A 26327-nucleotide genomic window follows, 5' to 3' on the forward strand; every position below is an offset into this window, starting at 1 on the left:
AGTATTTCTGTACTCCTCCTCTGTGTTTTAAGACCTCCAGTTTCCAGGGGCGCCCTGGGTGGCTCAGTCGTTAAGCGTCTGCCTTCGGCTCAGGTCATGATCCCACGGTCCTGGGATCAAGCCCCACATCGGGCTCCCTGCTCCGTGGGGAAGCCTGCTTCTCCCTCTCCTACTCCCCCTGCTTGTGTTTCCTCTCTTGCTCTGTCTCTCTCTGTCAAATAAATAAATAAAATCTGTAAAAAAAAAAAAAAGACCTCCAGTTTCCAACAACTTCTTCAAAGTTCTTTTGACTCCACCTCCCACAATTCCTTATCAAGCATGGTAAATGACAACAAGCGGAGCGCCTTCTACCAAGGTTGCCTAGTAGAACAAAGCACAGACTAAGTCTGGCAGCTTTAAGATCAACTGTATGTATCTTGAGTCTCCAACACTAATGGCAGGAACTGGGGCAAATTATCTGGCCTCTACGTCAGTTTTTGTATCTATAAAATGGGGGTGTGCTACCTATCTTAAAGAGCAGCTGTGCTGATTAGAGAACATGGATGGAAAGCACCAAACAATACCCAGCCTATAGGCTGCTATCACTGCCGCTGATATGCACTGGTGGCCTCCTCTTTCTCCTGCATATCAAGCAGCTGTGATGCATAAAGCACCAGAGAAGGGCTATGGGTAATACAAAGAGGTATGAGACACACATCATTTCTGAGAAGAGACTCAGGAACCACCATGACTCTCCCTATAAAATTAGATCCATACCTCACAACTTAAATGAAAATAAAGTCCAGATGGAGAAAAGATTTAAATGTAAAGGAAGGAGGGAAAGAAGAAAACAACTAAAGCACTTGAAGAAACTGGCTAATTTTTCTTTTCATAATTAGAGTGAACAAAGACTTTCTTTTTTTTTTTTTAATTTTATTTTTAAGTAATCTCCATACCCAACGTGGGGCTCAAACTCACAACTCAAGAATCATATGCTCTACCAACTGAACAAGGCAGGCACCCCCAAAGATTTTCTAACTAGGATACATACTCAAAATCCATAAACAATTGCTATATTTGTATAAAACGCAGATTGTAAAAGTAATTGCTGTACCTCTATAAGATACAGCTCTATAAAAACTTTTTTATTTTATTTTATTTTAAGATTTTATTTATTTATTTGAGAGAGAGAATGAGATAGAGCATGAGAGGGGGTAGGGTCAGAGGGAGAAGCAGACTCCCTGCCGAGCAGGGAGCCCGATGCGGGACTCGATCCCGGGACTCCAGGATCATGACCTGAGCCGAAGGCAGTCGCTTAACCAACTGAGCCACCCAGGCACCCTATATAAAAACTTTAAAACAATTATTATGATAAACCTACCAGTAGCAAATCAATATTTGTTGAGAAAAAGAGATTAGCAACTTATATCACAAAAAGCTAGGTTCCATAATATATAAAGAGCTTCTACAAATCAATAAGGAAAAGACCAACAATCCAATTGAAAAGTGGGTTAAGGAAATGAACGGTTCACAGAGGAGGAGATAAAAAGTTCTAAACATATGAAAAGATGATCTACTGCATTCCCTACAAGGGGATAGCATATTAAAACTATATGAGATACCACTTTTCACTTACCAAACTGTCAAAGACAAAATTTGGTAAAAACACAGTGCTATCAAAGGGGTTAGGGAAAAAGGCATTCACATATACTGCTGGTGAGAATATAAACTGGTACAATCCCATAGAAAACCTCAGATCAGTAGCCTATCAAAACTGAAGTGTACAGGTTTTTTTTTTTTGTTTTTTTTTTGTTTTTGTTTTTTTTACAGAGCGAGAGATAGCGAGAGCAGGAACACATGCAGGGGGAGTGGGAGAGGGAGAAGCAGGCTTCCTGCCGAGCAGGGAGCCCGATGCGGGACTCAATCCCAGGACCGTGAGACCATGACCTGAGTCAAGGGCAGATGCCCAACGACTGAGCCACCCAGGTGCCCCAAAGTGTACACAGTTTTTGACCCAGCTATCTTACTTCTAGGAACATATCACAGGAAAATAATTACACATGAGGGAAATTGTCTATGTAAAGGATATTTGTTGCAACATGTTTGTAATGGCAAAAGATTGGAAACAGTCCATCAATTAGGAGATTGGTTAAATAAATTACAGCTTATCCACACAAGTTTATATAATTGCACATATAAAAGGAAGTTTTTTATGTACTAATGAAAATAGATCTTCAAGACACATCATTAAATTTAAAAAGCAAGATGCAAAGACGTGTACTTTATGCTACTGTATGTGTAAGAAAAGGGGGGGCTTATATGTAATTCTTTGTGTATTAATAGAGACTCCCTGGAAAGAAACAGAAAAATGAATAATACTGTTATGTCTGAGGTGGAAAAGCTGGGCGGTTTTAAGACAATTGTATACTCTTTTTGACCAGATAAATTCAGTTTAAAAAAAAGATAATACAGCAGATGTTACCAACAGGGGAAATGGTAAAGGATATACAAGATTATTTCTTACAACCTTTTTTCTTTTAACTTTTTATTTAAATTCCAGTTAGTTAACATACAGCTTGGTATTAGTTTCAGGCGTACAACACAGTGACTCAACACTTTCATACATCACCTGGTGTTCATCATGACCAGTACCCTCCTTGATCACCATCACTATTTCACCCATCCCTCCACCCCCTTCCCCTCTGATGAACTCAGTTTGCTCTCTATAGTTAAAAGTCTCTTTCTTGGTTTGCCTTTTTCCTTTTATTTTTTTTAAGATTTATTTATTTGAGAGAGAGAGAAAAAGCAAGTGAGGCAAGAAGGAGAGGGAGGGAAATCCTCAAGCAGACTTCCTGCTGAGCACAGAGCCCTACAAAGGGCTCTGAGGACCCTGAGATCATGACCTGAGCTGAAACCAAGAGCAGGACGCTTAACTGACTGAGTCACCCTGGCTCTCCTTTTCCCTTTTTTTAGCATGTTATTTTTACAACTGCATGTGAATCTACAATTATTTCAAAATAAAAAGGTTAAGTTAAAAAAAATAAATAATCGGGGCACCTGGCTGGCTCGGATGGTGGAGCATGCGACTCTTGATCTCAGGGTTGTGAGTTCGAGCCCCACATTAGGTGTGGAGATTACTTAAAAATAAAATCTTCAGGGGCGCCCGGGTGGCTCAGTCATTAAGCGTCTGCCTTCGGCTCAGGTCATGATCCCAGGGTCCTGGGATTGAGCCCCGCATCCGGCTCCCCGCTCAGCAGGGAGCCTGCTTCTCCCTCTCCCTCTGTGTCTCACCCTGCTTGTGTGTGCTCTTTCTCTCTCTGTCAAATAAATAAATAAATAAAATCTTTAAAAAAAAAATCTTAAAAAAAACCCCGCAATAATCTATTTTATTTGAATTAAAAAAATGAAATGGATCTGGAAGTCAAATGTGTGGTCAAGGCAGAGATGCTATCCTGAGTTCAGAAGATCACACTGTTAAGGTGTCACCCCAGGAGCTCTGATTCCTCCGTGAGAACCCTCATTCCCCAGACAAGCCCCATTCGTCTCTGCTCCTCTGGCTCATGTGCTCCCACACCTGGAATGCAAATCCCCTCTCTTTCTTTTGGTTCTAATCAAGGCCTTCAAATAGCCAAGAAATTTCCCTTGGGTCAGCTCCCGATTCCCTCTACACCTCTTTCTTTTTGCTGACACCTGTGTGTTGTGTGTGGCGGCACAGAAGGAACCACATATGAATATGCAGGCTGCCCAGATCAGCCACAGGAGTAGAACAAAATCCTCAGAAACAAGCTGCAAATGGACAACTAAGAGGTTTCAGGGACTCTCTAGTTTTACTTCTGCAAGGGGGCTATGAGATGGTGTGAAGACAAGAGAGGTGGTCAGAGGAGACTCCTAAGAGTAAGAATTTGTATTCTCCACTTCTCCTGGGGCTGAAAGTGTCTGGGTTATTAGATATGAGTCATCCTGCCTGCTGGCTACACCTTAAAATGGGAAAAGAGATGGATGGGCCAGGACACCTTAATTTCAGGACACTAGCCATTTAAGTACTTCCACTAAATCACCCCTTATATGGACTCCCCGCTCACCAAGCAACACACAGGACACCTAGAGGAAGGACAATTTTGGGGAGAATATCCAGTGGGAACCTTAGAGCAAGGGGCAGCAGGAAAGTAGACAGGAGGAGTCAATAAACAGGGTAAGAATTTAGCCAAAATCTTCACTTAATTATACTATCTCCAAGAGAAAACTAGCAACTAGAACAAGTTTGCATTTATGGGCGCCTGGGTGGCTCAGTCAGATAAGCGTCTGCCTTCGGCTCAGGTCATGATCCCGGGGTCCTGGGATCGAGTCCCCCATCAGGGAGCCCGTTTCTCCCTCTACCCCTTCCCCTGCTAGTGATCTCTCTGTCTTTCGGATAAATAAAATCTTAAAAAAAAAATAAAAATAAAACAAGTTTGCATTTATAGATTTCCTGAGCACTCAACAGGTATAGGAACATGGCTCCTGAGACCTTGGCTGGACTCTGGAGACCTGACTTAGGAACATAGGTAAGAACTACTGTCAAGTAATTCATATACCTAACAGAAGGAAACAAGTGCCCTGAACAAAAGGAAACTACATGCTGTGGTGTGTGACAGGGAATGGTGGAAGACTTAGAATCTTCTGGAACACAAGACAGGTGTCAACAGAACAGGGTGGGGGGGGGTGCATGAGGTGGGAAGGGCAGGAAACAGGACGCTTTAGAGGGATGCCGCCATCACTGGGAAACCTAAAGCTTCCCAGAAACAGCCAGGCCTTTTTGCTAAAAGCATATTTGGTGGGGCTTCTGAGTTAAAATTCATAGTTCGCTTTCCCCTCCATGTCCACCTTAGCTTTACCTTTTTCATTCATTTTATTTGACATGCTCCGGGCCTTTACCAAATTAGACCAACGAGTCCAGTCTTGAAAAGCTAACAACTGCTCTCCAAACACACCAATTTCCCTTTTCCTAAAACAAAGCCTTTAAAAGGGAAGGGAAAGTGAAGAAAGAGAGCATGTTCACAACGCCTGCCAATTCTTTTGGCCAACTTGGGGTTTCCGCAATTAAGCTTTGCACTGTTATATGTGCATCTTTTGTTTAAAAAAAAAAAAAAGATGAAAGGAGAAGGGACATGAAACACTGAGCACCACAACTAAGCCTTAAAGGTGCTGTAACCAAAAGGTAAAACAAATCTCCAGGAAGATGAAATGATTTAAGCGAACACTTGAACAATAAGTTGTGTGCACACATATTCACAAAACTATTCACTGCCTCCAGCAGGGTAGATTCAAATAGTCTCTCCCTCCCTCTTCTAAGTCACTCTAAAGCTGACAGTGTGACAAAGGCTTCCTAGTAGGTGGGGGTGAGGAGGGAAGGGGGCTCAAACCTCACCCCTCCCTCAAAGGGAGAGAAACCGCATCTGAACACATACCCGCTGGCGTACTCTCAAATCTTTGCTCCTGGTCATACTCAGGATTCTGGCTTCGGCTCCAGGACCCCTGTGGCCTGTCCATTAGCTATCAAGAGTTTGGGCATCCTTCAACCAGGATTCCTCACTACACATTCCATCACCCCCAAGTAGCCAGTATAGAGAGGCAAAGTCAGGAGGTCAGAGCATTCAAGCTCGGGCATGTTAGATGCCCTACTGAGGCCGCTTCTCAATGCCATCCGTTGTAAGCTGTATCACAATTGATGCTAATCAAGTTCCTAAGTTTAGTTGATTTTTTTAAAAATAAAAGGTCTCCCTCTGTAATAAAATGTATTTTTCCCCCTGCATTCACGTAGTGTCCCCCATAGGAGGGACTCAGCATACAGGACAAAAAGACAGAAATGGTGCTTATACTCCAGTAAGGGAAACAACCAGTAAACCAGCAGACCAACAAGTTACATGATTGCAGTTGTGATCAGTACTGTGAAGAAAATTAAGTAGATAGGGTAATGGGACAGGGCAGAGAATGGGCTCTTTTGGAAAAGGAGAAGGAAAGCTTCTGAGGTGATATTTGAGGCCTGAATGGTTTAAAAAAAAAAAAAAAGCCATGGAGGGTGTGGGGTGTGCGGGGAGTGATCTAGGGAGGGGCAAGAACCAGTCTGAGAGGCACAGTGAGAAGGTCTGTGTGGCCACTCCTGACACTCACGTACTCAGCCCAAGTCTGCAGGGTGAATGGCAGTTAGAAGAGGAGAGGCTCCTGGTGGTGGGCGGAGTCCGAGGGCAATGCCTGAACAACACAAACCTGCCACCGTGTCTGGGGTTCTTCCTGTCCTCCCACCACAAAGCACATCCAGCCTTCCGTCCACATTCCCAAGCCTGGTCCTCTGCTCAGTCATCCCCACCTCCACAAGTGCCCTTCTTGCTCCTTCACGGACCCTCCTCTCCAGCTGCAGTTTCCCAGGTCAAGTCTCACCTCCTCCTCCCCCTTCCCTTTAGATCCAATGGAAGGACTCCTGAGGGCCCAGGGCACTCAGTCATTTTTCTAAGCAAATACTGACTGTCCTACTAAGTGCCAGGCATTATCCTTGCCCTGGGGATATGGAGGTGATCTAGGCACAGGCTCTGCCTTCAAGGGGTTTGGCCTGGTCTTCCAGGGAGAGGAAGTGGTAAACACACACTTTCTATGCAGTGGGGTAATTGTAACAGTAAAGTTCATTTGACTTTTAATCAGATAACTGCCTCTGACAGCAAATTAACTCTTCTGTGGGTGCAGATGATGTCACCTGCCCAGATCAGCCTGAAAACTCAAGAGCTAGGTAAACCTGTTTCCTGGAAGTCCTAGGAGGTCGAGTTTAAGGCTGTTGTTCCTTAAAAGTATCCCAGTTTGGACGATGAACTTGCCTTACCCATCAGGATCAAGCCTCCACTCCTGAGCCTGGTTCCTACAGCCTGCTGTTCATGTAGCCTCAACTTACATCCTGTCTCATCCTCCACACCTCCCTGTACAAACCTTCACTTCCAGTTACCAGAACCCACTGCCACCTCTGACACCTCACGCCTTTTCTCTGGCCCCCTGTGCCACCCATGCTTGGTCCAGGAACGGAATTCAACAAATGCTTGTTAAAACAAAGAAATAAAGGGGTGCCCATCCACCTGCACCTGCAGTTAACTCTCTTGCCCGCAAAAGCTTTCCTGCAGCACCTCCCCTGCTGCTCAGCATTCTATTCTTCACTATCCCTTAGTAATCAATAAGGTGCTGTGTAATAGGATTTTTTAAAAGATTTATTTATTTGAGAGAGTGAGAGAGACAGGGAGAAAATACGAGTGAGGGGAGAGGGAGGGGGAGAGAATCTTCGAGCAGACTCCCCGATGAGCACGATCCCCCGACCCTGAGATCATAACCTGAGCCAAAATCAAGAGTTGGACGCTTAACTGACTGAGCCACCCAGGCACCTGGCTGCAGTCAGCTTTCTTAAAGCAACAACGATTCGGATGTGTAAGTTCCAGAGGACTGGCTTAGAAAGAAATGTAGCCACACTGCATTCTTTCCTGACACTGCCTTCTGCGCGGTAGGTTCACAGCCCTCACCGGCACTGACATAGGAGGCAGGGTGTCTAGAGCCCTGGACAGGCCACTCACCAGGCCCTGGATCACACCTCTGAAAGAGGGAACTGAGCTAGATGATGTCAGGTTCCCTTCAGCCCTAGCATTTTATGGTGAGTTTAGAGCACCAGTAAAATCCAATTCCAATAAAAGAATAATCTGGAAAATACTATGTGGGACAAGTATAAAGAAACAGGCTCTACTTTTTATTGTTAACTACAAAAAAGTAGATGCCAATAATGCAGTGACGGAAGACAAGCAGCAGTAAAGAAAATGCTTCCACAGCCAGAAGGGATTTTCAGAGTATGCTAATGGACTCCCAGGAAGGACATGCGTGGGGTATACCTAGCTAAGGCAGAAAGATTCACCCTTGCGGCAGAGAGCTTGAGATGGTCTAGCAGAAAGGCAGGCAAAGACACTGCAGTGAATTGAGAAAGTTTTAGAATGTTCATGTTGTAACAAAATCTCCAATTTGAGACTAATGGCAACTCAAAGAAAGTGAGATAACTTCATGTTTCTTTTAAGGAAGGTGTGGTAATACAGAAACCACAATAGGAATTAGGCTTCAAAGGGGTTTTCACATGCTTTTCATCCAAATATTACAGAAGGAAACAATCTAACGTACCATGACTTTCAGTTTAATAAGTGAACCTTGCGGCACCTGGGTGGTGAAGTCGGTCGAGTGTCCGACTCTTGATTTCAGCTCAGGTCATGATCTCAAGCCCCGTGTTGGGCTCCATGCTCAGCGGGGAGTCTGCTTAAGGTGCTCTCTCCCTCTCCCTCTGCCCCCCCCACCCCGCTCTCTCTCTCAAATAAATCTTAAAAAAAAAAAAAAGTGAATCTTTTCTCATTGTTTGGCTCCTTGTCAGTATTTTTACTGAAGTGACCTAACTCACAGCAAGACTCAGAGTAACCTAACCCACTTTCTCAAAAATTTTTACTTTGTAATGAAAATCGATTAAGGTATCATTAAGATATCAACAAGTGGTCCCTTCCCACACTCAACAAATATTTATTTTACAACATCCCTGTTCATTCAGCAACTATTTACTGAGCATATACAATGTGCCATCCACTGAGGACACAGCAGTAAGAAAAGAAAGAAGGAAAAAACCCAACATGGGCTTAGCCCCGCCCTCGTGAAGCTAGGCATAGTTGGGGAAAAAAGAGAGAAACTCATGGAAACGTTCACCAAGGCTGCGGTAGGTGCTGTAAGGGGCACAAAGTACCTTGTGTGCATGCGCTGGGGGTGCAGACCTGTCAGGGAGGGAGAGGGGTGCTCCTGAGGAAGTTATAATTAAACTGAGACTAAAGGAAGGAGGTTCTAAGGACGCAGGGGGTAGGAGAAGGAAGGGCTCTAAGCAGAGGGAAGAGCATTGGCAAAGGGGAAGTGGAGCGTGAGAGGAGACAGGGTAGCAGATGAGCCCACCCAGCCACTGCCCTGCAGGCCCTGTGAACAAGTTTCTTTTTCTGCAGAGCACAGGAATTCACTGCTGGGTTTAAGTGGGAATAGGAGATTTCTATTTCAAAAAGGTCACCAGAAGCAGAGAACGGCGCGTGTACAAGCAAAGCCTGGGGGCAGTCCATGCACATACTGCTGGGTCTGTTAACTTTACTAGTACAGTCAAGGTCCACGGAGAAAACAGGACACACATCATTTTAACAGAGAGGTTTTAATACAAAGAATGGTTAACTATACAATTACTGACTAGTCACTGCAAAATCAAAAATAAAGAGACAGAGAGAGTGCACACTAATGCCCTGCAGAGACAGCAGCTGCCCAAGGCTGGGGAACAAAGGGAGGAAGTTCTGCCATGGACTTCTGAGTAGGGGGCTTTGGTGGGGTGTCCACACCTCGGGGGGTGCAAGAAAGCCGGTCCTGCAAGTATCAGAAAAACTGGGAAATGGACTGAACTGCTGCTACAGGAAGGAAGTGCTGCCACTGGAGCAAAGCGGTATTATTGCTCAAGTGACCCTCTTGGGAAGAGGAAACAGACAGGAAGAAGCCAGTTCCTTCTTCCTCCTCTGGCCCCGCAGTGGCCCTCGCACACCCCTGTCGACAATGCCTAACAGAGCCAGAAGCAGGTGGTAAAACCCCAGCTTTAACACCACCAAGAGTAGAGAAGGGTGAGCTTGGGGCTGAGAAACAAACACTTAATAACTGACAGACCACAAAAAAAGTGCCTACTACAACTTGTACCAGCCAGTGGTCTTTTCCAACACAGCTGGATGACTCACAGACCAGATAGTAAATCTAGGATACCAGTGATCGTTAAGACACACCAGTATTTTAGGTGCTGCTAAGAAAAACTGCCACCCATTAGATGCACTCAATGCTAAGTCTCCATGAATGGTAAGATGCATCCGTATTTCAAAGATGTTAGAGGGTGAAGAAAAAAATGTGTATCTCAGAATTGACAAAACAGGTAAGTATTCTTTAGCAATATGTCAAATTTAATCAAAACAAGTCATTTCTGTAGAATATTATTACTGAAGAAACCAGGTAAAAAGGAAATACTGAAAACCAGGAGCTCTAAGAGGGATTTGCTTTACGCCATTTTTTTGGTTTGTTTTGACTTTTTATTTTGAGATCTAGAGATTCACACACAGAAGATCCTGTATACCATTCACTCAGTTTCTTCCAGGGGCAAGTCTTACATGATTACAGTAGAACATCACAAACAGGAAATTGGCATTGATGTAATCCACCAATCTTACTCGGATTTTACCAGTTTTTATGGACTCATTTGTGTGTGTGCGTTATTTAGGTCTCTGCCATTTGTCGTATGCGGATCCGTACAACCATCACACCACAAAGTACAGAACTGCTCCACCAGGAGTCCCCGAGCTACCCTATCACAGCCACGGCCATCTCTCTCCCTTACCAATACCTCCCTGTGTTATTTGTAAGGCAGAGCTTATATATTACTCTGTCACTATTAGTCATACGAATTGAATTTTCTTCCGTATTTAAAGAGCAATTAAAGGGGCGCCTGGGTGGCTCAGTCGTTCAGCGTCTGCCTTCGGCTCAGGTCGTGGTCCCAGGGTCCTGGGATCGAGCCCCGCATCGGGCTCCCTGCTCGGCGGGAAGCCTGCTTCCCCCTCTCCCACTCCCCCTGCTTGTGTTCCCTCTCTCACTGTGTCTCTGTCAAATAAATAAAATCTTTAAAAAAAATAAAGAGCAATTAAAGAATGTGGTATCTCAGTTGGCTTTGGGTTAGCTATTCCTATACAGTAATGCACTGCCAAGTGGGTAAAGACCTCTCCAGAAAAGGAAATCTCATTTTTCAAGAAGAGATGGTACCACACCCCCACATATACTGGTCCTATGAGCCCTGCACTCCCAGGTTCTCCCCTTCTCCTCCTGAACCACTGCAACATTGAATGTGAGCGGCTATTATTATCCTTGTGATTGGTATTATTAGCCTGATTATGTCTCTCATGATCCAGTTTTGCCACCCTTTGATACTTTTTTCACAGAGCAGCCAGAGTGATTTTTATAAAAATAAAATCCAAACATGCCTTTGCTTGCTTAAAATCCCTCCAACTTTCCAGACCAAGCCTCATTTCCGGAGCCTGCCATTCAGAGCTCTTTGAGGCCTGGCACCCACGGCTCTCTGACCTCTCCATCTCCAGGGCAGGAAGCCACTGGCCACCTCCTTCCCCGGTACCAACTCCTACCTTTCAGACCTGGGGTGCTGTCTCCTCAGCAAAACCTCCCTGATGCCCTTCACTGTAGGCTTCATGTCCCTTCACCATGTGGACACTCTCTCTTGTTTATTGTGCAAAATTATTTGTGACATAAAATTCACCATTATAATTTTTTTTTAAGGTTTATTTATTTATTTGACACAGAGAGAGGGAGAGTGCACAAGCAGGGGGAGCGGGAGAGATGCAGACCCCCCCACCGAGCAGGGAGACCGACGCAGGGCTGGAACCCAGGCCCCTGGGATCACAATCTGAGCTGAAGGCAGATGGATATCCGATTGAGCCACCCTGGCGCCCCCATTGTAACTATTTTTAACCATACAATTCAGTGGCATTAAGTACTCTATTCAGTTTTAACACAAGTTTATTACTCTAGATGCAGCAGGTACTGAAATATATAACAGTTTTCCATAGGGCAGGAGAAGGAAAATATCAGAAGTTATAAATTAGAGAAGACATGGTCTCATTTAATAGGAAGGGTTAAGCTATTATGAACAGTTAAGACCCGTGCTGTCCAATATGGTGGCCACTAGCCACATGTGGCCATTTACATTGACTAAAATTAAATAAAATGTGAAAATTAGTTTTTCAGTCGCACCAGTCACATTTCAAATGTTCAATAGCCACATGTGGCTACAGGGCACCACACAGGACAGCACAGATACCGAGTATTTCTATCACTGAAGTAAGTTCTACTGGACAGCACTGTAAAGACTATTTTTAAAAAAACGAGAAATATCCAGCTTGTGAAAGGCAAGGCAGATAGGCAGAAGCAAGGCCACAGCCACAAGGGAAGCTGATGCATGCTGGAAGCATGTAGAAACCCGGCACACAGAGACCGCAACTCTGGCCTGTGTCCATACCCAAAGGCCATAAAAACTCCAAGCTAATCTGTACCCAAAGGCATGCTTTTAAAAAAATCATAAATGCTGGCAATAAGGACACTAATGAAAGTGCCAACAGCAGTCTGTGCAGAGGCTAAGAATGGAACGGTGAAGATGGGGGAAGGGATTAAGAAGCCAACAAGGCTTCTCCAGCAAGGACCATGTTCAGAGTCTTAAAGAACAGACTTCAGTTAGGGGGACAAGGTGAGCAGGGCGTTCCAGGCAGAGTTCAAGGTCACAGAGCTAGCAGGTGGGAGAGCAAGATTCAAACACAGGTCTGTCTGCTTCCCAGTGATCCTGACAACTCCACTAGACTGAGGAAACTGCAAAAGCACGACAATCTGACAATCTGAGGCAGTGAGTGGCTGGAGCCTGAAGTACAACAAGGGAAATGACAGGAGATAAGTCTAAGATAAGCAGAGGCTAGTACAAAGGACTTTGTCTCTCAGGCTAAACTTGGACTTGAAGCAATCTAGTAAGCAAAGTAATGAAACCAACACATTTCCTTTTCAGAAAGCTAGCCTTCCATGTGGAGGAAGGCTACCTGGCAGGAGAAGAGATAGACAGAAGGACAGGTGAGTCAGGAGGCAGCACACAGTAAGGGAAAGACTTCATCAGGCTCTGGAGTCAGAGCCCAGCCAGCTCCACCCAGCACAGGACCTTGGACACGAGTCTCCCTCCCTGTTTCCTTCATGTGAAAGGGGGTATCTCCCTACACATTTTGTTGGGGGCGAGGGACTGGCCTCTTCTGAGGACAGCTGCCGGAGTTCTCCTGACAACACCCCCTGCTGATCTCTCTAGGACGGAGGGCTGCAAAGACAAGGCAGGCCTGGAGCTGCCAGGGCCTCCAGCTGCCCTGCAGGGAGAGCCGGTCAGACTGAAGCAAAGCACAGCCTAGGGATACAGAAAAGGGTGGAGCCCCGGGCTTCCCAGTAACACAGGCCAGTCAGTTCCTCTATTGGTTTAAAGGTTTGCACTGGGTTCAGGTTGCCTGCAAAAAGTTTGTGGTCAGGGTTACATGGGACACATGTGAAGCGCGGAGCCTGCTGTCTTACTCATGTCAGGTACTCAATACAGGGGATGTTCTCAGTACGACTCAAATAGTTAAGGCAAGAGAAAAGCACCTGAACTAAGGCAGGCATGATGAGAATAAAGAGGAAAGATGAAATCTCAAAAAGATATTCAGGGAGCAATCATCAAAAAGGCTTAGTGACTGACTAAACAAGAAAAGGGAAAAAGAAATGTGTAAGAAGGTCATTTTCAAAGGAGGTGTTTTTGCCGGCCAGGGGACATCTGCTAATGTGTGGAAATGCATCTGACCGTCATAGGGACAGGGTTAGGGCAGCTGGTGGGTGGGGACCAAGAATGCTGCTCAACACCGTACAACATATGGGGCTGGCCCCTCAAACAAAGTATTATTCGGCCTCGATTGTCAGTTCTGAGGTTTAGAAACTGTGGTCTAGGATGATTTCCAGGTTCCTAGACCAGGGTGACTGGTCAAGACTAGGCCATCAATCAAGAGAGCACACAGGAGAAAGGACAGAGTTCCGGGGCTGGAGGAGGCACAAAGGAGAGCCTGGATTCAGGCTGGGATATGGTAAAACCTGTGTACCCATGGGGCGCCCAGAATGACCTGTTGAGTAAGAGCTTAGAAACATCAGAGGAGAGGTCGAGATGTAACAGGAGTCAGGAGCCTTAAAGTGCCAAGGTGGAAACCCAGGTCCCAGGAGTAATGAGTTTATCCAGGGAGCATGAAGAGAGGATGGCAAAGGACAAAGCCAACGAGGATATAAATCTTAGCAAACCACAGCATTTAAAACTATCACGTCTTCCTTATAATTAATTGAGTTAAGGTCTAGGCATGATGTGTATGAAAGGACATTTGTTACCAACAGTACGTTCCCAGTTCCCAATCCTCACCTCTATTTACAACTAGAACTACTGCAGCAAAGAGGAACACTTAAGGAGTGTGGGACTCATCTACCTGTTTTTAACCACTGAAAGGAATGCCTGACAAATGGTAGAAAAAATAATTTTGACCAAAGTGCTAGTAGTTCGCAATAATCTGGAAGCGGAAATGGATCCACAAGCTCCCTTACCAATTTTAAGCAAAGACTGTACAAGTCACACACCTTCAAAGCTATTTTATAAAGGTCAAACCCTGTGTGTTCAACAGACAACATTAATAGGCTTGCTGGGGGTGGGGGTGGGGGGCGGGGAACAGCGGCTGGGTGTTGGGTAGGGAGAACAATTATCAGCGCCTGTGTCCTCACAGTATGTCACCGAGGACAGGGCATCTTCATGCCTGCTGTCTCCTCTCACTTGAATGATCTCCACAGCAAAAACTGCAGGACGGATATTGCCATCTCTGTGTTATAGCTGAAGAAACCATTTCAAAGATTTTCTGTGATTTGCCCATGTTCACAGAAAAAGATGACATGCTCTGTGAAACCTGAGGGGCAGCCAGGAAGGTGGGAGGAATAGATGGTCCCTGCTTTTTATATGAAAATTAGGGCCAGTCCTAGAACAAAAGTGTCGATCGGGGGCTTTAGATGTATTAGTCCTTCAATCCTTTATGCCTCGGGAACTATTATTATTCCCATTTTAAAGGGAGAAACTTGAGTTTCAGAGACTAAGTAAATTACAAAGTTTTACACATAGTAACTGACAGAGCTGAGGCTTAAACCTACGTCTGTCTGATGCCCAAGCCCAAGTTCTTAATTTATTCTTTCTCGTTTGCTTAACACTGAATTTTCCCTACTGTTTTGGTAAGATGAGGGTTTGGGCTTTTCCTCTCGCTAGCCAGATGCCTACACGCCCAAACACGGCTGGAAGAAAGGAAAGTTAGTTTCATTTATTTTCTTCTTACTCTCTATTAAGTACATGATTTGGATAGAAAGGGACCGAAGTAAGCTGTCTGTAGCTTCTGGCTGGAGAATTTAGGGGAAAGTGAATGTTCTAAAGTCAGGCTGCGATCAGCTTTGACAAGAATAAACTGGGGCTCTCTTAGCTACTCACATTTTATCAACAGGAGATTAGGGACAGCAAAATTTAATGGCTGACGCGCTGAAAGAGAACCTCATGTGGGAAAGAAACATTTTTCCATCTGGCTCAATTACTTAGACGCCAAGAAAAAAGAAAACGAAAAGGAGATGGGCATATTGCTGCTTTGCTAAACATGTGAATATGCTTTCAGATGCCACCAAAACCCCCTTCCACCAGCTCCTGGGACACAATGTCACGTCTGCCGCGGCACAAGCTTTCCCAATGCCAAAGTCATGGAACAAACAAAGATGGCTGGGCCTGCCTTTCCCTTCTCCCTGTTTCAAGCATCTCTCATCTACAAAGAATTCAAAACACATGTAAAAATAAGTATTCAGCACTTGAATTACTTTTTGGATGAAGACTTGACATTTCTGTTATTTTTCCACTCTTAAAAACAGTAAAACTTCTGGGGGTAATTTTTTATAAGTTTTTATTGTTAACTATTTAGTGCATACAAAAGAACACCCATGTACCCACCACTCAGTTAAAGCACAGAACATTCCCAGTACCCAGAGACCCCTGTATCCCTCTATAATCTCACCTCTTCCTATCCTAGGCGTTAGCCACCCCTCAACTAAATGCCTGTCATCCCCTTGCTTTACCACACAATGCTTTGTAGCCTGAACAACATATTTTTCGTTTTGTATATTTTTATAAATGGATTTTGTACTATTTTATTCTTCCGTGACTTGCTTTTTCTCACTCGATACTATGTTCCTGAAATTAATTTATGTTGTGTTACAGTTCATTCATGTAAATGCTGTACAGAGTTCTGTCATTAATGTACCACAAAGTATTTATCCATCCTCCTTTTGAGGGACATTTAGGTTTCCAATTTTTACTACACACAGTGTTGTTGCTGTAAACATTCAGGTACTCTCGCCTCCTATACAAGCATATATACAACAAGAGTTCTTCAGTGAGGCAGGTTAACTGCAGATAACTCAAGCTGCTGGGTCACCTTTGTGTTTTCCAATTTCACTGCATACTGTTACATTGTTTTCCAAAGTGATTACTACAATTTACTCTCCCACCAGAAGAGTGTAACAATTCCTGTAGCCCCATATCCTCACCAATCCTTGGTACAGGATTTTCCAATCTTTATTTTTTGCTAATTTTAAGAGTACAAAATGGTATCTCCATTGTGGTTTAACTTGCATTTCCTTGATTACGAATTAAGTTGGATTTCCCCCCCTACATTTATTGGCCATTTAGGTTTTGTTCTACCATGAAATTCATTTATTTTCCTACCAGGTCTTTTTCTTATCAATTTGTAAGAGTTCTTTATGAATTCTGGATACAAATCCTTTCTTGATAATATGTGCTGAAAATATTTTCCCTTAGATACTTTCATTATAGTGTCATTTAATGAATGTAAGTTCTTAATTATAAAAAATATGAACTCAACTTTTTTCATTTATGATTTGTGCTTTTGCACTGTTTAAACATCCCCATCGCAACATCACAAATATTCTCCTATATTTGTTTCTATAAGTATTAAATATTTTCATATTTATATGAATCCATCTGGTATTTATTTTTGTATATAGTGTGTCTGATTTGATCCTTACACACAGGGGGAAATGATCATGTGAAAATGGAGGCAGAAACTACAGTGTTATAGTGACAAAGCAAGAAACTCCAAGTATTGCCAGCTAACACCAGAAGCTAGGAAGAGACAAGGAAAGATTCCTCCCTGGTGCCTTCTAGAGAGAGCCCCACTCTGCCAACACCTTGATTTTGGACTCCCAGCCTCCAGAACAGTGAGAGTGTAAATTTCTGATGTTATAAGTCGCCCAGTTTGTGACATTTTGTTATGGCAGCCACCAGAGACTAATACAATCATATGGAGCATCCCAGCACCTGTTACTGAAAAGCTCATCCTCTCTGCTAATCTGCAGTGTTGATGGTCACCTTTCCCCACTGATTGGCAAGGCCAGTTCTGTCACAGATTCTATATACATGTGGTGGTCTGAGTCTAGGCTTTTCACTCTTGATACACTGGTCCATCTCTAACCCTGCAGTGCCTTAATTCTCCTGCTTTGTGTTAAGTCATGGGTAAGGTAAGTCCTCTTGTTGTTTCTGTTCTTCTCTCTTCCATATAAATTTTAAAATCAGTTTATCAAGTTTCAGAAAAAGTTGTTGGGAATTTTGTCGGAATTGCTTTGAATTTAAATGCAATCTGAGGAGAAATGACACCCTTAAATTACTGAGACTTCTTACCATGATCATGACAGAACTCTATGCTTATTTAGATCTTATTTTAATGTCTCCTAATATTTTCTTCCATGGAGGCCTTATTAGGTTTAGTCTCCAAATTCTTTTATTTTCTCTTGCTACTCTAGTGATACTTTAAAAAACTATATTCTTAAACAGGGACTCATTTAAATAAAAAGATGAAACACTGATCTTTAGAAAGAGTTCCTAATCATATACTCATGCCCAGTAACCTCGACTGAGAATCTCATGCAGAATTCAGACATTTTAATAACCATATTAATATCTACTGTTTCAGTGCTCATTATGTGTTGGACACTGCCCTAATATGTAATCCTCAAACCTCTGAGGTAAATTCTGTTAGCCTCATTCTACAGGTGAGGAAACTGGCTTAAAAAGGTAAGGACCCAATGAGGTAGCTCTGGAAATAAAAACCAGTATTTGGTTCCACAGCATAATTTCTTAAATACCATTGTATTGTCTCCTGAATTGGTAGATGAGAGAATAAAATCCACCTTAACCTCAAAATCCAAGAAGAATTATTATTTCCTAATAATCAAAATCCCCTTAGGCTGCCCAAATTCACTTGATGGGTTCTCCAAATCAAAACAGCATTGACACTGCATTCTGGGTTTCAAAACTGGTCTGATTAATTTAGAAGAAAATACTCTATAGACAATAAACATTCAACACTTTCAATAATTACATTTAAAAAAATTTTAAATAATATAGTAAACCAAGAATGTCACAAAGGCCAGTAATTATTTCTGTTTGTTACAATGTCAATTTTCAGATAATTACTCAATTACTTAAAAAAAAATTCTCAATGTTTAAATGTCAATTTTCAAATTAACTGACTCACTTTCAAGATTCATTAATGGACCTCACTCAGACCCTAAAGCTTCCAGGTTGACGGTTATTACTGCTTCTGTGGGCAAGTCAACATCTGACTAATCTTGTGATTTCAGTGATTACATTACTGTTTTATGTGTAAATTCTTTCTTAATATATTAGTCACAGAATCAGCATATCAGAGTGCCAGTAATCTTTTGACTTCCAGTCAATACCAAAGAATCCTTAGTTTTAATGCATAAAAAAGTGATGTCACCTTATGTTAACAAATAATCTGTGAATGACATCTACTTATTTAATTACATCTGTTTGTGTTCTACAATGCTACAAATATTTATTAAATTCCTTCCAAGCACTTGGAGTACATCACTGAAAAAAACAAACAAAACACATTGACAATTTTCCCTATGAGAACAAGCCAACCAATTGGAAAAAAAAACACACAAAAACAAACCACAGGCCCAGCACCCTCCAGGTGTGATTCAGGAGTGCTTGGGAACAGCTGATCGGCCTATTAAATCACATGTGTGCTATACACCTGAAATTAACACCATCACCAAAATTAATGTATGCTAGGCAAAGTGTCCTTTGCTACATATGCCTGCATACTGTTTTCAAAATGGATAAACTGTACAGTGCTGTTTGGTAAGATAAAAATGCATCAGTACTAGAGTCTTCTTAATATCAATAATTTCACTGGATGAGAGAAAATAAAGATTAAAAAGCAATGGCATTTTTCCTACACCGATTTCAGTGAACTGTTGGTATCCCTGCAAAACCCCAGTAATTGGCAACTTGTTAAAAATAAAAAAAAGCAGCAGCAGTGATGGCAGAGAGAACAATAGCAGGTTGGTGTAGGCACGGCAGAACTTCGGGATAGGCGCAGGCGGCTCTGCAGTTGCTCTGCAGTCAATTACTCTCACAAAAGAGCATCAATGAGGCCAGGTAGCCCCCAGGTCGGTTACACATGTTATCATTCCGAGATATAGCATGCTTACAAATAGTGGTGCAAGCATTAAGATCCAAGTTCCACAAACCGCTTTGCAACACATAACATTTACTCCAGCTAATCACTTGGAGGCTTTTTCTGAATATGATGGAACAGAGGAAGCAGAAGGGCGAGTCACCAGCGGGGAGGACGTACATTGCCTGGGTTCCACCAGTCCCTGGGAACCAAAGTGGCAGCAAGTGATTCTGCAATGACTGGCCCTGGACACCGACCACAGCATTCTCAACCAGAAGGAAAAGAATTTGACCTGTGCTCCTACTTTACCCTAACAGTCTGTGAATAAATAGTAGAGTCTCAGGTTTCACGGGGCTGACCAAAATTTGCATTAAAAGATCCTGTCCCATACCTCCTTCTCTTTAATTAAACAACCAAGAACCCAAAGAGACTAAGCAGAGTACCAGTGGTTTATGAAATACAAAAGACTATTCATATCTTCTAAAAACCTAAAGAGATGTGGCAACACATGAAGACACAGAGTTAAGTATTTTGCTCAAAATTTTGCATTATAGGGGCGCCTGGGTGGCTCAGTTGGTTAAGCGGCTGCCTTCAGCTCAGGTCATGATCCTGAGTCCCGGGATCGAGTCCGGCATCGGGCTCCCTGCTCAGCGGGGAGTCTGCTTCTCCCTCTGACCCTCCCCCCTCTCATGCTCTATCTCATTCTCTCTCTCAAATAAATAAATAAAATCTTTAAAAAAACTGTTTTGCATTATAGTGTTTCTTCTCTTTTCCTTTCCTTCCCTTTCGTTCAGGGTAAGTGTGAGAGGTAGAGGGCTAAAGAAGGCAGTGCTATATGGGTAGAAAGAGGGCAAGAAGGAAAACTGAGGAAGGAGAGGGGAGAGAGATACATCATAAGGGGCAACAGAGACAAGATAGGGGTCCAAGTCGAGGCTAGCCACTAGCTTCCCACCCCACAACTAACAGCCCTTCTGGATTCCATATCGCTGCACCCTGCAGAAAGATGGGGACAGAATTTTCAGCCGTTTCTGAAGGTGCTTCTGAGCTGCACCTGCCATGTGGCAGGAAATGAAAACAAAACATAAAATCGCAGAAGCAGAAGCCTCACTACATGAGAATGTTCTGATGGCTGAACCTAAGGCTATATAAAGAAAGAAGATACCCGATCTCAAAATTTCATCTCAAATACAGAACTTATTGTAACTGTAAAGATTTTCCATAGTGGCACTGATCAAAGTAATCATTAAAGAGTTTATTGGGCTATCTTACCAATTTTGTCTATTTCATTGCACACTTGTATATTTTTGCATTCTTAGGACGTACCTGAAAGAGATGAAAGTAGAAGAAAAGAGTATTCTCATGAAGCTGATTTCTGTTATGGAAGGGCAAACGGTGGGACATGAATTGATGGAAAGAGGAAGGTGAGTCATACAGCCAGAAGCAATACTGATGGGAATCCATTAAGGGGGTGAGGCAGACCCTGGGCAGTGGGGAAAACCTGGCAGGTTGTGACATGTGAAGTCTTTGTGATGCACTAGAGTGCCCTGACACCTGGCTAGGAAGCACCAGTAGCTCAGGACTAAAAATGTGCTTTGTTTTAATCTATCAGTGAAGTTTGTTAAACAACACTGTCAACACCAATAATTAGTTCTACTATACTTAATCAGACAGGTTGATAATCAGTGGCCAACATTTTTTGAAACCTGCTAGTAAGCTAATGCCAACCTGCAAAACTGAAGCTCATTCAACGGAGACCTTGGCCTCCTCACAGTCTAAGGCAATGGACAAACGGGCCTGATATCCTCCTCATTAAATTCAAAAGTATGTTAAAGCAAAAGGGTAGTGAAAATCTGGGCAAGAAAGGCAGGCAAGAAAAGACATCAGGAGTGTGGAGGAAAGACAGGATGGAAGCAAGGTTGACAGGCTATAACTTTTGAGATAGGCAGCAGAACCAACTCCCGGATGAATAATCAGAAGAGCAGAGGGCCCTGCACTCAGTCTACTACTGTTCCTACTCCAGCAGGCATTCTATGTATGGGCCCCTTCAATACATGTGCAAGAACTTGAGAACTTAAACTTAACCGCTTAACTGACTGGGCCACCCAGGCATCCCTGGAGGAAACATTTTGGTCTTCACAAAGCTATGAAAGTGATTATCCAACAGTGTTGCTACCTATCCCTAAATTGAGAAACAAGTCATTCGCAACCGTGAAGCAATACAGAAGTCAGATTAATCTTTTAAAAGATGATTTTCTCGGGGCGCCCAGGTGGCTCAGTCGTTAAGCGTCTGCCTTCAGCTCAGGTCATGATCCCAGCGTCCTGGGATCGAGCCCCGCATCGGGCTCCCTGCTCAGCAGGAAGCCTGCTTCTCCCTCTCCCCCTCCCCCTGCTTGTGTTCCCTCTCTCGCTGTGTCTCTGTCAAATAAATAAAATCTTTATTTTTCTCCTTTTGAAAGATAGACTCCCTTTGCTTCATAGTCCTCAAGCATATCTCTCATCCTACATGAATTTATACACACTCAAAGGTAGCAATGGTTCATTTACATTCCTTCACTGAGTGCAGGAAAATCACAATCTATTTGTGATTATAATGCCCTAAAAATAAGTTATTTGAGTCTTTCAAATGTGAAAGGTAACAAACAAGTGGAAATATTCTTGTTAAAACTCCTAATAGAAAGATGGTCATTTGTAAAATAGGTCTGCCAGAGGCAAAAAAAAAAAAAAAAGTCATTTGGAGGTTTTGAAAGCCTATTTTGGTTTTTAAAGCAGCATTTGTGCAGGGTATATAGGAATATAAACATCAAATTAAGTGACTTTAGCTAAACTAAAACAAGTATGAATTCTCTGACTTTCAAAATCCACCAGGAAAACTTTTCAAGACCTGGCATACAATAATTTCTTGGCTTATACTGCTTGAGACAAAAGTAACTTGACATTTCTCAGTGATTCGCATTAAATGATCCTTTCAAACTTGGGCAAAACTCATCTAACTATTCTAAAATCATTTGAACACAGGCTAACAATGGTTAGTAGCAGTGAACACACTGCTACAATGGTCAGGAGTGTGGAGGAAAGACAGGATGGAAGCAAGGTTGACAGGCTATAACTTTTGAGATAGGCAGCAGAACCAACTCCCGGATGAATAATCAGAAGAGCAGAGGGCCCTGCACTCAGGACAGCTTAAAGGCAATAGCATCCATGTAGCTACTATGGTTGGGGGGGGGTGTAGAGAAGGATTCTGACTGCTGACCATTGTAACTCCTAGGAATGCAGCATGCCTGGAACATCATACTCAATATAATCTACCATATATATTATACACACACCCCTGTATACATAAATAAAATGCCTAGAAGAATATGCATTAGTTAATAGGGAGTAGAACTAAGGGGAGTGGGGAGGAATTTTATATACTTCTCATGATCTGAATGTTAGGCAAGAATATTACTTTCTAAATTCTGAAATGATTTCAAACTTACAGAAAAGTTGCAAATATGGTACAAAGAACACTTTCTCCCAGAACCATTGAGAGTAAGTTGTCAGCCTCATTCTTCATCAACCCAAATACTTTAATATGTTTTTCTTTTTAAAAATTCTTCTGTGTGGGGCAACTGGGTGGCTCAGTCAGTTAAGCATCTGCCTTCAGCTCAGGTCACGATCCCAGGGTCCCGGGATCGAGTCCTGCATCGGGGTCCCTGCTCAGTGGGGAATCTGCTTCTCCCTCCCTCTCTCCCCTCCCTGTGCTCATGCTCTCTCGCTCTCTCTCAAATAAATAAAATCTTAAAAAAAAAATTCTTCTAGGGGTGCCTGGTTGGCTCAGTCGGTTAAGCGTCTGCCTTCAGGGCGCCTGGGTGGCTCAGTTGGTTAAGTGACTGCCTTCGGCTCAGGTCATGATCCTGGAGTCCCGGGGTCAAGTCGGCATCGGGCTCCCTGCTCAGCAGGGAGTCTGCTTCTCCCTCTGACCCTCCCCCCTCTCATGTGCGCTCTCTCTCTCTCATTCTCTCTCTCAAATAAAATAAATAAAATCTTAAAAAAAAAAAAAAAGCGTCTGCCTTCAGCTCAGGTCATGATCCCAGGGTCCCAGGATCGAGCCCCGCATCGGGCTCCCTACTCAGCGGGAAGCCTGCTTCTCCCTCTCCCTCTGCCTGCCACTCTGCCTACTTGTGCTATCAAATAAATAAATAAAATCTTTAAAAAAAATTCTCCTGTGTAACTGCAACACAACTATCAAAATCAGAAAATTAACACTGATACATTACTCGCATTTCATCTTCAGGCCCCGCTCAAGTTTTGCCACCTGTCCCAGCAGCAGTCTTTACAGCAAAGGAACAGTTAAGAAACATGGGGCAGGGCGCCTGGGTGGCTCAGATGGTTAAGCGTCTGCCTTCGGCTCAGGTCATGATCCCAGGGTCCTGGGATCGAGTCCCGCATCGGACTCCCTGCTCCTTGGGAGCCTGCTTCTCCCTCTACCTCTCTCTCTCTCTCTGTCTCTCATGAATAAATAAATAAAATCTTAAAAAATTAAATTAAATTAAACTAAAAAAAAAAAAAGAAACATGGGGCATTTAGTTGACTTGTCTCTTTAGGGTCTTTCAGTTTGAAATGGTTCCCCAGCCTTGCTTGGACTTGACACTTTTGAAGATGACTGCAGGCCATTTAATTTGTAGGATGTTCCTCCAATTGGGTATGTCTGATGTTTCTCATGATTAGATTCAGGTCGTGTAGCTTGGCACAAGCATCACTGAAGTGAGTCTTCTCACTGCATCCTATCAAGTGACACAATTTCAATTTGTCCCATTCTGGCGAGACTGACTCAGACCACTCGGTTAGGGTGGGGTCTTGCCAGACTTCTCCACCGTACTCCTTTTCCTCTTTGTATTCAATAGGTATTTTGTGGGAAGGTACTTTGAATTTTAAAGAACCCATTCCTTGAACTCTGAATTTATTTAGAACTCCACACACAGGTTTTATTGCAAAGTAGGTGAAACTGTGTGAGAACCTTTAGTTTTCTCTTATTTAACAGGTTTTAATCAATGACTTTGACACCTTAAATCTTGATAATCAAATTATCCCAGATTTGGCCCAGTGGGAGCCCCTTCAAACTGGCTTCTGGATCCTTCTGAATTGTCTCCATCATTCTATGAAAATGTCTTTGCTTTTCTAGTACAAGATATTCCAGGTTCATTTTAAACTTTCCTGCTCTAATCCTATAATCAGCCATTCTTTAAGAAGCTGGGGTTCCTCTTAGTAGAAAATGGTATTTAGAAGTCAAGATCTGGGCATGTGATGTGCTCATTGCTATTGGGACGTTGCTGCTTCCAGGTACTCTTTTCCTCTCTATGGGAAGAGCTAAGAAATGTATGTATATAAATACACACATAAACGGGCACCTGGGTGGCTCAGTCAGGTAAGTGTCTGACTCTTGATTTCGGCTCAGGTCATGATCTTAGGGTGAGATCAAACCACGCATCAGGCTCCACAGTCGGTGGGGAATCTGCTTGGGATTCTCTCTCACCCACTCCCTCTGCCCCCTCCCCATGCTTGCTCTCTCTTTCTAAAAATAAAAAAAATAAATCTTAAAAAAAATACACTCATTTTACATCTATAGTATTTCTACATTTATCAATATTTATTAAAATCCATGAGTTCACACCAACATTCTGATGACAATCTAATATCACAGGGTTTATTCTAGTTTTCTCCTTTTCACTATCTGACACTCTCTTCTCCAACACTGAGAATTGCTGGCTCCCATTATCCTTAACACACTTATTTGATCAATCCTTCTGTATTTAACCAATCTACCAGTGAGGCTGCCACTCCAGCTCTACGTGGGTACCCTTCTCACCTCTCTCTGGCTCTGATCCAACACACCAGTCCCTCCCTATGTGTGAAGGCCTTCTCAGCTTACTTGGGCTGTGACACCTTTGGCCAGGGTACCTACCTTCTCTGTCTACCTATTGGCCTCAGGACTGAATTGTTTAGGAAGGAGAAGAGGAAGGGAAAACTATTTTAAAAAATTAAATGTTAAAAAATATATTTTTAAAAAATACTATCCATTAAAATGGAACTTGTTATAAATCAGACAGCCACGCTGAAGTTCACTTTTGCATCACCTATGAAGAACAGGTTTGTTAAGTAAATTAATAGTGTAAACAAGCTTGTAACCCAGATGTTTAACCTACTTAAGAAAACTAATTGTTTTCAAGCACTTTAAAATCACTGGGCATGTACTTGCCTTTAATTATTATCTAATTACAAATGATTTCTATTTTCTTCATTATGGCTTTGATAACTCCTCTACTTGATTACACTTTAAGAAGTGCTACTTAAACTTGATAAAGTTAAACTGCTTTTTAAAATGTCTCTTCATTAATCAATTTGGTTTTTAAATTAATCATCTGAAATCAGGTTTTTAATCATTCAGTGATTTCTCTTTTTTTTAGTTAACCTATCATGCTGCTCAAAAAGAAAATGCCTTTCACTGACTACCCAGGACAGCCTCCCAAATCTCCTGCTCTCTGTGCCATCAGTCCCTGCCTCACTGTCCCCTGTTATTTATTATGGCTGCAATGCTGAGGACCCCCCAAAAACTCATCGGTTCCCAGCCTCTGAGTCCATACTTAAGACATTCCACTTTACAAAACAGGAATTCACCCAGTTAACAAATTAGTCTGTACTGCATTTCCAAAGGCTCAGGAAGAGAACATGTTCTGGAGTTAACAGTACCTCGTTCCTCCACGTCCTTGTTTATGTGGCCTCAGACCAGTTACCAAGCTTTGGGCATGCCATCTTTCTTAAGAGCAAACCATTCTCCACATCAGGTTGTCCTGAGGACTAAATAAGGTAATGGGAAGCACTTGCTATATAACAAGCACTTAATGAATATGAGTTCATGACCCCCACCCCCAGCCCACCCCAAGTCTCACAGAAAAACTTAGTATCATTCAGAGCAGCATTTTCCAATTTGGTCACACAGAACCTTAGAGAGAACCTATAGAAGAACATGGGTCATAACTGCTGCCTTCTTCTTCTTCTTTTTTTTTTTTTTAAGATTTTGATTTATTTGAGAGAGAGAGAGAGAGAGCACACATGCACGCGCATGAGTGGGGGGAGGGACAGAGGGAGAGG

General features: G+C 42.9%; 1 protein-coding gene across 7 annotated transcripts in view; it reads right to left on the reverse strand.

Annotated features, from left to right (window-relative positions):
• Nucleotides 1-26327, reverse strand: part of TNRC6B (trinucleotide repeat containing adaptor 6B) — a 251856-nt gene that overhangs the window by 92024 nt on the left and 133505 nt on the right. The window contains exon 1 of one of the 7 annotated variants that reach the window (XM_027595504.2): nt 20520-20623. The exons of the other annotated variants lie outside the window; for them this stretch is intronic. Coding sequence (XP_027451305.2) covers nt 20520-20557 — 38 coding nt within the window. The 5' untranslated portion in view covers nt 20558-20623. Of the gene's footprint in view, nt 1-20519; nt 20624-26327 lie in introns of those variants that run through there. 7 annotated transcript variants of the gene reach the window in all.

The sequence above is a fragment of the Zalophus californianus genome, chromosome 9 (genome assembly GCF_009762305.2).
Source record: "Zalophus californianus isolate mZalCal1 chromosome 9, mZalCal1.pri.v2, whole genome shotgun sequence".
Lineage (NCBI taxonomy): Eukaryota > Metazoa > Chordata > Mammalia > Carnivora > Otariidae > Zalophus > Zalophus californianus.